The sequence below is a fragment of the Atractosteus spatula genome, chromosome 15 (genome assembly GCF_055471065.1).
Source record: "Atractosteus spatula isolate fAtrSpa1 chromosome 15, fAtrSpa1.hap1, whole genome shotgun sequence".
Classification (NCBI taxonomy): Eukaryota; Metazoa; Chordata; class Actinopteri; order Semionotiformes; family Lepisosteidae; genus Atractosteus; species Atractosteus spatula.
Genome location: NC_142720.1, coordinates 23,980,424 through 23,995,075, shown reverse-complemented (window position 1 = coordinate 23,995,075; position 14,652 = coordinate 23,980,424). Strand labels below are relative to the sequence as shown.

The 14,652-nt window shown below is 36.0% G+C and overlaps 1 protein-coding gene across 1 annotated transcript in view; it reads left to right on the top strand.

Moving 5' to 3' along the window:
- The window catches only part of eys (EGF-like photoreceptor maintenance factor), a 341,768-nt gene that overhangs the window by 200,106 nt on the left and 127,010 nt on the right, over nucleotides 1-14,652 (top strand). The window contains exons 37-38 of the mRNA XM_088934016.1: nucleotides 3,118-3,230; nucleotides 10,562-10,806. Coding sequence (XP_088790142.1) covers nucleotides 3,118-3,230; nucleotides 10,562-10,806 — 358 coding nt within the window. The remainder of the gene's footprint in view (nucleotides 1-3,117; nucleotides 3,231-10,561; nucleotides 10,807-14,652) is intronic.

Sequence of the window (14,652 nt, the reverse complement as noted above, 5' to 3'; positions counted from 1 at the left end):
CTCTGTGATTCAGATATTGCTTGTTCAAGTGTGGGTCTTGTCAGTTGCCAAATGTACGTGGAATTCTACAATAGGTGAAGCACTCTTAGCAAAGCACCAGTAGGATACGTTTGGGATTAGTCAGACAGGACTCCCTCTGCTTTCTGCCAAGCAGCGACTTTGTTGACACATAGCAACATCTGACAGTAACACCTTTCATGTCAGGTGTTGTGGTCTTTGCAACAGTTGAGTTGAATAACAAGTGGCTCTGCAGGTGGGCCTGTCAGTAGGTGACTCATTCTTTCTAAAAAAATCTAATAGAATTTGAAATAGGTATGTAATAAAAACTAATTGACAATTCCAAAATTCTTAAGAGCCTCACAGTGAACAAATTTGAAATTGTGTGAAGTACAGTATGTTGCGCTTTACATTGCAAAATGCAATTTTTTTGTAATTTAGTACATGTACTGTCTCACAAGCCCAGCATGATTCCTGGTCTATAGCCAAATTCATTCATGGAGCACTAGAAATGAAGTTAATTAATATACCTGCAGGATCATATCACAACATTAGCACACAATTTACAGGGTTGTGTTATATATATGTAGTGTGCTCACAGACTGCTCTTGCAACAATAACTTTTTTGCAGTTCCTCTGTTTAATCTCTTCTCTGTCATCTATGAACAAAACAAACAAGACAGGAGCTATGTACCTAAATACCTACATAAAAGGCAGTTTTTTTTCTGTAAAAATAGTAAAAACTATTAATGGTGTACAGAGATGGTGCTGTGTTGTTAAAGTCTTGCAATATACTGTATGTAATATAATAATACTAAAATCTTAAAGTACTTAAAAACCCCCACAAAGTGCACATAATAGCACATTCACCACTCAACAGAAAATGAAGAGTAAATAACACCATTGAATAGGCCTCGGTATAAAGTTCCTAGAATCTAGTTTCATAATCATAAATACACGTGAAACCAATACAAAAATGAAATTATATTGCACATTATGAGACTAAGTGAAACAGTAGGACTTCAGACAAATTTTAAAAATGTAAATAATCACAGAAACATTAATAGATTTGGCCTTCACAGACACGAAGCTTCACATGTAAAGACACTTTTGACTTTTTCTTCCACTTTGTGCAGTCTCGTCTATAGTAGAATTAAAAAAGCATGTTTAATAAGCAGATCTCAGATTAAGAGATGCAGTAAACGCATGCATTCTGTAAAGTCGGCGTCACACTACTTTTCCTAGAATTTACAGCCTTTGCCTTTATTTACATAATCGTAAGGAAATCGCAGCCAGTTGGAGAGAGCCACAGCACACCCGTTACCGTCGGATGTGTAGTGTGACACCGCCAGCGACTCAGTCATGGCTCCCTTAACAGCCCCTACGACTCTCTGCGACTCGCTACGACAAAATCAAGCAGGTTTGATTTTCTCGTAGCGAGTCGCAAATCGTAGAGGTGGGCGCTTGTGTCTGTGACAGTCAACAGCCCGTGAGCGCTCAGCCGGAATTACAGCTCATACAACGCGGCCGCAAGGAAAGAGTGAAAGCGAGTGTTTTGGACTGTGCAAATGGAGGAGAGGCTCGTCGAACTCTGGAGCCAGCAGAGATGTTTGTCTGTCTGTCTGTCTGTTTATTTGTCGTTTCGTGTTTGTTGTTTGTTTACTTTCGTGCGGTGCCCCTCCTCTTATTCCAGTGTGCTCCACGTTGATTGGCTGCCCAAATGAGGCGACCTCGCGGTACTTCCGCGGCGCAGTGCGAGATTTGGAACCGTGATGAAGAGGCGTGAGGGGATCAAGTGATTAGTCGCCCCCTGCGATTCCTAGTCATATAGTTTGACACCCTCTAGGACAGAAAAGGCAGCGAGATGCAGCAACTGCGGTCGTTAAATTTGACATGGTCTTCGACTAGAAGTCGAGTCCTGTAGTGTGACTAAGGCTTAATGCAGTGTGCTGTAACAGGCAGTGCAGTGGTGTGTTGATTTTAGTCTCTGCCATTCTCAGCACATCCTGCTCATAACTGAAAAGGTGCTAATTTGAGAACAATCATGACGCAGTTGATGGTTCGGGAAACTCACAAAGGTATTATTCTTGTTTGCAAATTCATTTTCTTTCTCTGCAGTTCTAATTAAAGATATGGGTTTTGATTGTTTTTTTATAAGGAATGGAAGATTGGAGATCTTTTACAGTTTTGTTTGCCGATTTCATTTTGATATTTTATAAAAACTATACTGTATTTCGCAAAGGAACAAGTAATAGGTTTATTCCATGCTGAAAAAGAGAAGAAAGAGAACACAACATTTCGGCCGTGGGGCCTTCTTCAGGTGTCTGTATTTCTACCTATTTTTGTCTAGACAGTGTAATCTTTAGTATCAAAGTTGTTTAGTATTTACATTTACAATTGTAAAAAGTTTGCTTACAACATAGTTTCAATTACAGTAATACATTTTACTTTTGATAACAGTAAGATATACAGTACATTAGTGCAAATGAGTCTCAATTGCTCTGTTTTATTTCTAAGACCACAACCTGAACATCACTATTCCATTGGTAATGTCATCTAACATATTTTATATAACTTCTGGAGAGTTTAGTTTCTGCCCTGATTGCTTCTGTTATCAATAATACCAACACTCAACAGTGTTTATCTCTTTCTAATTACTTGTATTGGAAAGAGATGGTAATTTAGTTTTTAAATTTAGTTTAGAGTAAATTTAGTTTTTAAATTTACATAACATCTGTTTATATGTTATATCATTAATATGTTGTAAATGTATATTTAACATTCAATTATTTTTGGTTGTACAAAAACATACATTTGTACATGGTACAAATCATGCTGTTGGGGAGCCTATTACACTAATTAAAATGACAAGGTAAAATGGCATTGTAAATTTAAGGCCAAAATAATTCTGTTAAAGACTTTTGACTTGTGCAGTTCATACAGTATGTCAAGTATGAATCCCAGCTATTGTGTTGTGTTTGTTAAGAACAGTTTACACCTTTCTTTTCCAGAGGTCAAAATAACAGTATACTGTAGATAAGTTATTGATTGTGTTGTACTTTTATGGTTTTATGGTTTGAGAATAACATTGGTGAAATATACAACTTTATTTTATTTCAGGGTGCAGAACCATTATACAACTTTACAGGCTGCATTGAAATAATAGAAATCAATAAGCTGAGTGGTTTCTACCCTTCGAATGCTGTAAGCAGGAGCAGTGTCAGCACCTGCAGGTAAGGAGTAAACTTTCCAGTGAGTCATTGTGGAAACAGAATAATAATATGCTTTCTGCTTTTGACAAAGGGAAATAGTATTTAAACAAGTGATTTAATTGAAGAACTATTCTAACTTCAAAACAGATTTATAAAAAGCACTGCCTAGAAGTATATATGTCTTATTGTATAGAAGTATACTGTATAAGTATTGTACTGTATAGAAGAATATATACTGTATGTCTTATATTTTCTGACTATCAATACTAAAGCTTTGTTAAAGATCATATAATGACAGATGTTGTAATGCAATATATTTTAACTGATGTATTGTAGATACTGCATACAACTTTAAAATAAGTGAAAAATATGAAATAAGAAATGTAGTCTTAAGTATTGGTATTATAGAGGTAATTGAAAAGATAATTAGGTTGTATTGACCCTTAAGTGGATCAGATTTTGATATTTTACCTTTTATTTAGTTTGTTTTTCTTTCTGTGTTCACTACTAAATAATCACAGTTTGAAGCCAAGTTCATTCAGATTCAGATTGCCTTCATGCAATTTGGATAAGAAACCCTGAAGCTTAGAATTCTGAAATCATTCTGTTTCTGATAGTGATTAGGTTAATTTTTTACTGTGTTTCTTTATGTGAATGCCATAAAAATCACTATCTAATAACAACACCAATTAAACAATTCCTATTAAAGGTAGTGTGTCTTGTATTAGATTTACTGTATCTTTTTGCATTTCTAAAAAGGGACAAGGGAACGGGTGTCCTACTTAAACATAATTTTCTTTGTTTTGTGTTTGGACACAAAACCTATTTGCTGTATATAGGACAGAATGACCTTCATTCTGCTCTCACTCTGTTTAAGAGGGGCTTGCTAGGTTTTTTTACCTGCAGACCATTGGCTGTCCAGCAAGATTATTGCTGTTCCTCCATTTATCTGATGCAAACAGGTCTGCTCTTCATAATGATGTATCAAAAATATATGGTTCATGAAGAGTTTCCTCTAGGCATATCTGTGACACAATACATGTGACTTCTGAGAGAAAGTGCTTTTTTCGAGTGAATAGTTATGTTTATAACATTAGTCTTTACTGTTTACTCTAAAAACATTCCCTCAAACTCCAAAATTGTGACAGGAAAGGAAACATAAGATTATATCATAGTAGGCTTGTGTGAATTTCATTTGTGTCTTGCATTATTAATCCCCTGAGAATGAGAAGCATATTTTCAGTTCACCAGTTCAAAGTCTGGATAGTATGGGGAAAACCAGCTGTATTATTTTGATTTCTCTGTAAAATTCTTAATCCTTTTACTGTTTAGTTAGGGTTATACCAGCACAATGATCATGAAAATTGCCCAATGTAAGGCACTCTAAAGAAAAATTCAGTTTCCAGTCTGAGGATCTAATTCTGAGTATGTTAATGAGCATCTCAGATGATAAACAATTGTGTAAAAAGGCATAAGAGTGTTTGGAGAAAGAAAAATAATGCAACCTCAAGTTTCTGCCGGTATTCTGTGACACTCAAGCTAATTAGTTTGTTCATAATAATTCATGTTGTACTGTATGAATTGCTGTAAAACACATTTAAAATATGCAGCAAGGATTGGTTTGAAGGTGAAAGAGTCATTAAATATTCCACTATAAAAACTGCAAGATGCTACATAAAGCACAGAAGCTGAAAGCATTTATGTCCTATAATAATATTAATGTAGCAGTAATAAGAACAGAAATATGGCTTTTTACAGTAAAGGTAAATACTGATCTCAAGAAAAGAAGGACTGTTAAAGACAAAGCTTAGTGATTTGGCCTTATGTTGGAGAGATTTTAAATGTAAAGCATACTAATGTCACTTCCAGCACAAGAAAACAAAACTGCATAGAGTTAAGTTTCTTTTGTCTGCCACAAGCACAGTGAGTTAAAAAGGTCAATGAGACCTTGAAAACTGAAGCGATGTGACATTATGTTGTCTTTAAAAAAGAAAGTCATACCTTTAATATTCTTAGGTTTAAAGGAAAGCTGAGGAAAATAGCAGTGCCACATGGGTGCAATCTAAATTATGACCATTTCCTAAAAAGGGAAATGTCTCTTGTGCTGCTGGCATTTAGAAACATTTCTCCAGCTGCCAAATGTGTAATATACAGTGTATATTACATGCTTGTGCAATGCTTTTCAGTGAAAGTGTTTGAAATGTCATGTGCAGATTTAAAATAAACATCTTTGGCTGTGAATGTCTAGGATACATGTGATTAATTCTTCAACATTTGAATTTTTAAGAACATTGGCACCCAATGCCAATATGATATGACCAACGTCAACCCATTAAACAGTCATTAAGACAGATGACAAGGTCGAAAGTTCCATCAAATGCTTCAGTGGCATTTGGAATATCTGTAAAGGTCAGACAGTGTGGAAAGAAAATACTCTCACATTGAGATGATAAAAAACTACATTGGATCATTAAACTATCCAGTCTTTTTCACTTTTACTTTGCAACCATCATGTCACATTCTCCAGAAACCTAAAGGACTGTTGTAAACCATTTGTAAACTGTTATAAATAAGTCTTTTTTCCTAATTACTTCCATACCAAGAAATATAATAGTTAAAAATGTAGAACAATGTAGTTTTCTTAAGTCTGTGGAATCTTTTAGGAATTATTTTCATATATCATGAAAAGTATTTGTGCATTTTATGATTTTGTGTGTTGATTTTGTTTTAACAACACATTGTTAAATGTATTGTACATCCTCTGGAGCCAGAGGTTGTAACTTTTAACTTATCATAATTCCTACAAAATGTTCTTGAATGATAGACAATTTTAAACATTTTTAAACTTAGAAAGAAAATAAACCCTTTTGCCATCCACAGAACTGGTAAATTACAGGGTTTGCCTTATATTTTTTCTGAAATTATTTAAAAGAGATGTCTGCTAAAAAATTGGAAAGATCCAAAGTATTTTTCTTGTTGTAAGGACCTATAATTTCTTTATGAAATTGCTGTTTTCTGTAAAGGTCATTTTTTTCTTTCTTCAAATGAAATAACGGGTATTAACATTTAATTAATTATAATTGTTTGATTTAGTTCATTAATATTCCCTGAAATTTAAAGGTTTTTCCTTTTTCCAAGAGTGTAAGAGAGGCATTGAAGATACAGGCACTGATTTCTTTGACGAAGTGAGTTGACGGAAACAGGACATCATGTTTTAGAAACATGGCAGTCTTCCGAAAAACCTGTTTAGTATACAAGAAACAAAGTTTTCAGATAAAGTGTGTATAGAAACCTAGCCACTTGGGGTCAATTGCAATATATGAAAAACAGTGTACTAACTGGGGATGATTCCTTGGTTAGTACACTACTCCATACATTAGGTTAATACCAATGTCGGTGAACTTGGCTGCTGAAATTAGTCCCCAGCTCTGTACCAAAAATGTTCATAAAAGCAACAAACCCAAAGTTACAGCTGCTGCCTTGTAGAGGATACTAAAGTGAAGTACTATGCTTGTATAACTCTGGCTATAGACTAATTTAGTATGGTAATAAGCAGAACACTGGATCACATGAAAAAGTTCTGAAAGGAATGGCAATTTATTACTGAAATAATATTGTTAATATGAAATGATTGCAGCATCTGTTGCTGTAACATTTATTGTAATATTCAACTAACATTACGTTTGAACCACAATGTAATAGAAAATGAGATATAGGTGGAATTATAAAGAAAGGTGTCATCAGTATTACACCTACTAATAATAAACTTAGATCCATTAGAATGTGATATAGAGTTTTGAGATATATATTGAGATAAGCATTCTGGGAAGGGAACTTAAGGGAGCTTAATCTAGGCAAACGTATGACCAAGCTACACTGATTGGTCAAGATTCACATTCATAAATTAGAAAAGACACTAACATGAAGTGCAGCAAATGTATCACATGAAAGTGTGTGAGGATTACCTTTATAATGTTTCGCACACAAAAATGTAGGCTAAGCCTATTGTGAAAAAATGATTACATTTTGTTTATAATTGTGTTCTCTTAAGCACCTTACATGTCTCAGTATGTCTCTGTATCATTTATTAATGAAAATTAAAGCCAACGATACATTGATACGTCAATGATCAAATTCAAACACCATCCAAAAGCAGCTGGACTCATTTTATGGCGCATTGAAATTATACAAATTTTGCAAATCGGCTTACTGTACATGCCTTCACCTGGAGGATTTTGCCATTCATCCGTTTTCTAAATGCTTCGCCCCATCCAGGGATGCAGGAAAGACGGAGCCCATCCCAGAAAACAGCGGGATAAATTAGATTTAAATATCCACTTTAAATGGATTTTTTTCAACTTCATTGTCATCAATTGTATCTAAAACTGGCTTAAAATAATTTTAGGTTATATTATACAATAATTAATCAAAACTGTGAATGGTTCTTCGTGTATATGGATTCATATCATTTATATAGTCATGTAATTATTTTTATGATTACATTAATATTAACTTAACTATTAAAACTAATGCAGTCAAGTGTAATATAAATATTTTTTTCCATGGTTTGTAAGACCAAATGTAATATAGTTTGTGAAGGCTGTACATGCAAGCAATTTTGCAAGTTCAAAGATTTTGCATTATCATTAATTCATTGCCTGTACTTTAATTGTTTAAGAACAAGGATATGCCCACCTAAAGCAAAGCAATTATATTAACTATAAAATTAAATTCCAGTGTGTAAATGTCTCTTCATTAAACATAATTTAATTATGACACTAAAATGTGTTTCTCAGTGAAAATTTTACAACACTGCATAATATTTTTGTTAATAAAACAAAAAAACAATAGAGATGTTACTGTATTATGGTTTTGTAACTTAAGAGTTTTTTTCTCCCAGCTTTAATAAGCAAGTGCATAGGTAAAGTTTTTGTGCTGTAGCAAAGAAAACACACATCTCATTAGTAAAACAGAGCAATTCTATAAATATAACCGTGGAAAAAAAAAACACAGAACAGCTGACCTTTGTGTTCCAGCAGTTGTTTTATAAATAACAAAAACGACAGGAGCAGAAAAGTGATTGCTTCTGAAGTAAATGCAAACACAAGACAATAAATATTGTAATGTGCCACTATGCTCCAGTCGATAGCAGTGTGGATGATGAGCTTGGGGCAAGCACCTTGACTTACACGGTTAGAGCTGATGCAGATCTCCAGTGCCTTGCAAAGGTATTCAGAGCCTTGCCTTGTTTTCACATTTTGTGAGATAAAGCTTGCAGTTATGATAGAATGCTTTGAAGAAGCAATTAATGTTATTCACACAGCCTATTCAACACACTCAAAGTAAAAATGAAAAAAGTAAATAGATAATTAGTATGAAAGAAAAATAGAATGGTAATGATTGCGTAAGTATTCAAACTTATTCAAAGTTGTTGTTGTGGCAAATGTAAATTAAGTTAAAAATTAATCTCATTTTGGTGCAGAACAATACCTTGATAAGTCACACATTTACCACATTAACTAGAGTGCCCTTTTTGGGCAGTAATAGTGGTATTCATGATTTCAGAATAAAAACCTCTGTCTCCGTGAGGTACCTAGGTTGCGTAGTGAATTTCAAGCAACGGCTCAACCACGAAGGCAAATGAGCTATCAAAGCAAGTCAGGGATAAAAGTGCTGAGCAGCAAGGACTGGAAGAAGAGTACAAATATAGTGAAGTCACTCTGTCTCTGTAAGCACAGTCTACTCCATCATCAGTAAACGGGGGGTCCTTCTGCCACCTTGACTCTGCCATCCCTCCAGACTAGGCAAGGAGGACACTGAGGCCAGCGGCAGCTTGGAAAGAGCTATATGGAAAACCCACCTCGCATCCGGCATGGGGTTTGTGTCAAATCCTTGCAATGTGTTCTTGCAATGGGGACCAGTCTTAAAAATAGGTGGGTCCAGGAAAACAAACACATAACTGTAAGGATCCAAATCGGTGCTTTTTATTTACAAAGTGCAGGGAAATTCAAAGCAGTCATCACAAAGCAAAATTATAAACAGAACAGAACAAAAGCCTAGCTCTTCCTTTGAGCTACTAAGTAAACTTGTTTAGTTCCCTAACTAAGATGCTGGGCAGCTAAGCTGCTTACTGGTTTCCAACAACAAAATCTCAAAAATCACCCAGACTGTTTCACACAGGAAAACTTCAGACTCTCCCTGAGACCTTCCACAAACAGTCCAAAGATCAAAAACTCTTGGCCTCTGGTTAATGTGGTCTACACAATGCAGCTATTTTGTCTGGACCTGTTGTGCCGTCATAATGCCAGAGAATATGCAAAAAAAATTGCACCAAGCCAGAGTGAAACGTTCATTGAGAAGTACCTAAAAAGTAAATTTATTATTTCAGGTGATTCAGTCCGAGCGTTAGATCCTTGAATAAAATATTTATTACAAAATGTGTATGCTTAGTTCTGTAGTTTCACAAAATGGGACACCATAGGAAAGGTCTGAATACTCTGTGAGGTTCCTTAGTTAAGTTGTAAATTTCAAGTAAACACTCAAACATGAAGACTATAGAGGAGTCAAAGCAATACAAGGATAAAAACATTGAAAAGCACAGATCAAGAAACCGCTAAAATAATTCTTGAAGTTTGCTAGGCTCTGTAAATGCCTGTTAGTGACAAATGGTGAATTGAGAATAATCAAAGACATGAGAGACACTTAGCATTCAACAAATGTACTCTGGGTGGAGTTACAGTACATGTACATTGACTTGAGGGTTTCCTCCTGATGCAGTGTTTAAAAGGGGTAGGATTTGGTGGATATTTAACATTTATAGTATGACAGAGCTGTTCTCAAGCAGCAGATTGACCTCACTTCCTGGTTCTTAAATTGTTACCTGACCAAATGTCAGTTGGATGGCTGAGGACAGCAGTTCATAGCTGTACCTCACAGCACCCTGGGGCATAGTGAACAAGAAGCTACCGTACGCCTACGATATGCATAAAGCTCTCGTGGTGATCTTGAAATGGCCAGTGGAGTAAGTTATGTGCAAACATTTCACACTTACTGTAAATATTTGTAAATAATAATCAGTTTTTCTTGTATTTGGTTTTGCTCAAAAATAGATGTTTGTGTCATTGAAGTTATTCCCTGTTCTTTAACAATAAAACTAGTTTGTGCCTGAAACAAAGAAACCAGGTGATCTCACCTGACATTTCCTTACTAAAGAAGGAGGTGCTATTATCTTTTTTATGGGTTTGCTGGAAAAGTGGTGTCAGGCCTTCTTATCAATTTTTCAGAATTAACCATGGAAATGGATTTTGTCCTTAATCTACCTCTTTATTCATGAGTATTCATGATTATTGTAGGTTCCCCTGGCATACAGAAACATCAACAGCTTTAAAAGCGAGTCAATCTCCCTGGACTACTGCCATCAGCAAAGTGCCTGCATTTTCACTGTTTCCAACACCAGCTCCATCTCCGCTGGCTTCCTCCTGTCAAGAGATGCTGTGTCAAAATGGGGGAACTTGCCGGCATGTGCAACTGAAGAGTGGTGCCACTTCCTTTGAGTGTGAATGTCCGCTACATTTTACAGGTCGCTTCTGTGAAAAGGGTAAGATTCTAAGTGATCCAAGTAATGTGTAGTAGTCTCAGCTGTTTTGATCATGCTTCATATTCAGTGGTTCCTGTGGGCAAACTTTTTTTTTCATGTGCCATTTGCCCAAAGTTTAACCATTGTAACAAAAACATGACATCTCAAATCACATTAGGAGTACATTTTAAAATCATTAATTGAGTAATAAAACAAAATAAAACAGGACATCAAATTAAAAACAATGAATAGAGAACACATTAAAAATGTAAGGAATAAAATGTGTGTTTCTTTTAATGTTGCTGTTTTCCCTGCATTACAGAACATTATTTCAGGTCACATCTTTATAGGATTTAGGAGAATATTAATTCTAACAGCAGTGTTCATAATTTTACTTAAGAGAATGACACAAAGACCTTTGGAGCTCCAGGGAGTTCCACTGTCTGTGAATTATTACCAGTAGACTGGCAGGACTTTAAATTGTGTTTATTGTAATGACTTAGTAGATGAGAACTACATATTGTTGGATATTTACAGCATGTATTTATGGGTTTCCTTAAATTGTTGTCCATTTTACATACAGTACATGCATGCCCTCAATGTGAAATCTCACTATGTGTTATTGCCAAATGTCTACAATTCATAATGATACTGACAATGACCACTTGACAGCAGGATCTTCTCTAAGTCCTCCTAGGAAGCAGCAGACATCTCTCTAATGGTTGCTGACATCGGTTTCCCTCCGTATCATTTAGAAGAGTTGTCCATGTCTGACTACAATACTGACAAATATCCAGCGTGACAGCTTGTTTTTGATTTGCCAAAGAACAGGCAAGACACACAGTACATAAGGAGAGAAAAGTCCTCATGGTTTGCTCCACATGCTCTAATGCTGGGAGAGTCAAATTATTGATAACAATCAGAAAAGCTTGCCTGTATTAAAAAATGGTCTTTTAATAAAGGGGAGACAATGGTGCAAAATTACGTTCAGGCATAATTTCTTGTAGTTACACAGTAAATACATTTTTATCAGTTTATAAATAACTAGACAAGCCTATATGAGTATCAGCAGAGAATGTGTTTACTTTTTATGCCAAGTAAAATAGAAATTTATCATGCAGCATAAAACAGTGAAGGATGCCAAATTTACAATCAGTATAGTAGATACTTATATTATCATAGTTCAGCTATAAATGTTATACAAATGTGGCATTGAGGATCAATCAGTTTTATTAAACATCTTTGTTCTTCATCTTTATGTGAGTATCTTTCCAAGCTCCCACTCCTTCAAGATTTGTTCAGCTTGATGTGTATCTGTCTAACAATGTTATTAAATTGTTAACTGACGTGGTGTGTTTAGAGTTAATCTCAATAACAGGGTATCTGATGTTTTTGATCAGTGGCACAATTGAAGGAAGTCTGGTTGGCTCCTTTGCAAGATTCAGTGGCTATAATGTAGACCAATTCATTTTTACACTTTGATATATTACTGACGCAGTGGTTAGCGGATGAGGCATGGGTTTGGAAATGGGAAGAAACTGCAGCTTGAGCTAGAGGTTCCAAAGGCAAGACAAACAATAGAGGTGACAGTGGGTGTGGCAGGCCACATCTTGGGGAGACTAAAATAGCAGCTGACATGCTGCCAGAGACCACAAAAGACCTCTATCTCCTGTATATAGACTACCAGGGTGCCATTTTAGTTAAGTGTATTATTGGATAAGGGGATCCACATTGTCATGTGGTGTTGATTAGTAGTAGTGACTGGGTCGGATACAGTCTGGGGAGACCTTTTGTTTTAAGTGGAGAAGTGGAGTGAAGTGGGGCTTCTCATACAATGCTTGCTGTGGTAAGACTTGGTACAAACTCTGCAATAGAGCCTCCTCCTCCTTGAAGGTACTGATATCCTGAGTTTTCTTCTGCTTAAGAACTCAGAGCCACAAAGCTGACACATGCCCCTAGACGTATCAAACTGGTGGGAGCACTTGGTTCCTGTTTGCACCAAATACAAAGGAAGGATTGCCATATAAATTTGTAAGTATGCTAATGACACTTACATCTATATGATGTAGAAAACCAAGATGTCTAAAAGCTTTCTTGTCAGCAGTGTCCCTTTTGATATCCAGTGAACGAGTGGCACACGACTGTCTTTCCATGCCTGTATAATGCAGAGGAGGTGGTGAATGATCTCAGAAACAGGACCCCCTTTGACAAAGCGTGTCTGATCATGGCAAATAGACAGCATAACATGCACAGAGTTTGGGATCTTTGACGTTTTTTACTAATACTGATATAATGTCAACAATATCCCTTTAAAATGATATTTCCTGAATGTGTGCATGAATAATTTAAAGCAGAATGGGACCTAATTCTAAAAAAGCTTGTTTGGTTTTCAAGTTTCAAGTAAAAAAATTGAACTACTGTATGATCTGATGAATGCAGTTGTGGGGCAAATACAGCAAAATTATTGTAAAGTGTTATATACTCCATAGATTATAGATCTTTTCAGGATCTGAAAGATGGTTAAAATCAAGAGACACCTCCTGAAATATCTTATTTTTTAATAATGTGGTATTAAAACGCCAGTCAGGAAATATGAAAATGTATCAGTTAATACAGTGATCTGATAGCTATGTGGGTAGTTTCTCATAGTATAGTGTAACTTGTGACAAGACAATAATATGCTCAGTTCAAGAGTACAATTTATGTCTGTCTTAAAATCTTCTATGGCAGAGGGGTTAGCTGAACTGCATGCCTGTATATCAATCAGACCCAGATCAGACACATACCTTAACAACGCTGTACATGGCAGAGATTTAGCATTCTGTCCTTCAGTTTAAATCTCTAAAGTATGTGATTCATGACATTAGAATCTGCATCCAGAATCGCAACAGACCCAGCAAGTAAAAGATGGGATTTGGCCAGATTAAAAATAAATATGGCCTAAATGTTAAATTCCATATTTCCAGTGTCGAGGGTCTCATGCCAACTCGGTTATAGTTCATTCATATCAGGAAAAGTTTATGTAGTACATAGAGCAAGTGATTTGTTGGACATCAGCCAGAGCTGAGGCTGGAAGGCAAAACAATTAAGAGAAGGCTTGAGAAGACTTAAGAAAACAAAACTAACTGGAATTCAAGCAGCTGACTGGGACAAAAAAACATCTGATGCAGAGGATATGGCAGAAGGCTGGCCATGTGGAGCTAGTGAATCTTGCCTGGATCCAAGAAGGACCACATCGAAAACAACAGGTCTTTAGGCATTAAAAGATACAACAGTGAAGAGCAGATCAGATGCAATCACATATACGTAATCACGTATGTATACGAATGGCTTCTCATGCAGAGATTCAAAATGTGAACAAGAGAGACAAGCTTATTATAGTTTAGTTTTCTGCAAGTGATATCACAGAGAATTATGAGTTAGAGTAGCAGAGGTGAAGGAGACCTTGGTTGCTGTCATCCTTTCAGAACACACATTAAAACTCCATCAGCTAGCATATTTGGAAAGAAAATTTTGTGTTGGTCTGGGAACACGTAGCACAGGAGGCCAAAGCCATGTTTTTCAAGTCAGGGGTTTCGAGTCCTGCAGTAACTGCTTCTTGACCACCAGACACTACAGTGCTACCTAGAGGTCAAGAGTGGAGTTGGTCTATTTTATAAAAAGAAAAAAAAAAGAAAAACCTACAAAACATATTGTGGAGCTCTCATCAGGCAGTGATGCAGATAAGCAGTGGGGCTGGTGATGTAGAGTATGCTGGGATAGTTGGGAACTTTGAGGGACTCTGGGGAAGCGTTGGTGTACATGGTATGTGAGTGTACATGTTGTGGCCATCCCTTGTATTCACATCTGGATCTGTGACCTGAGGTT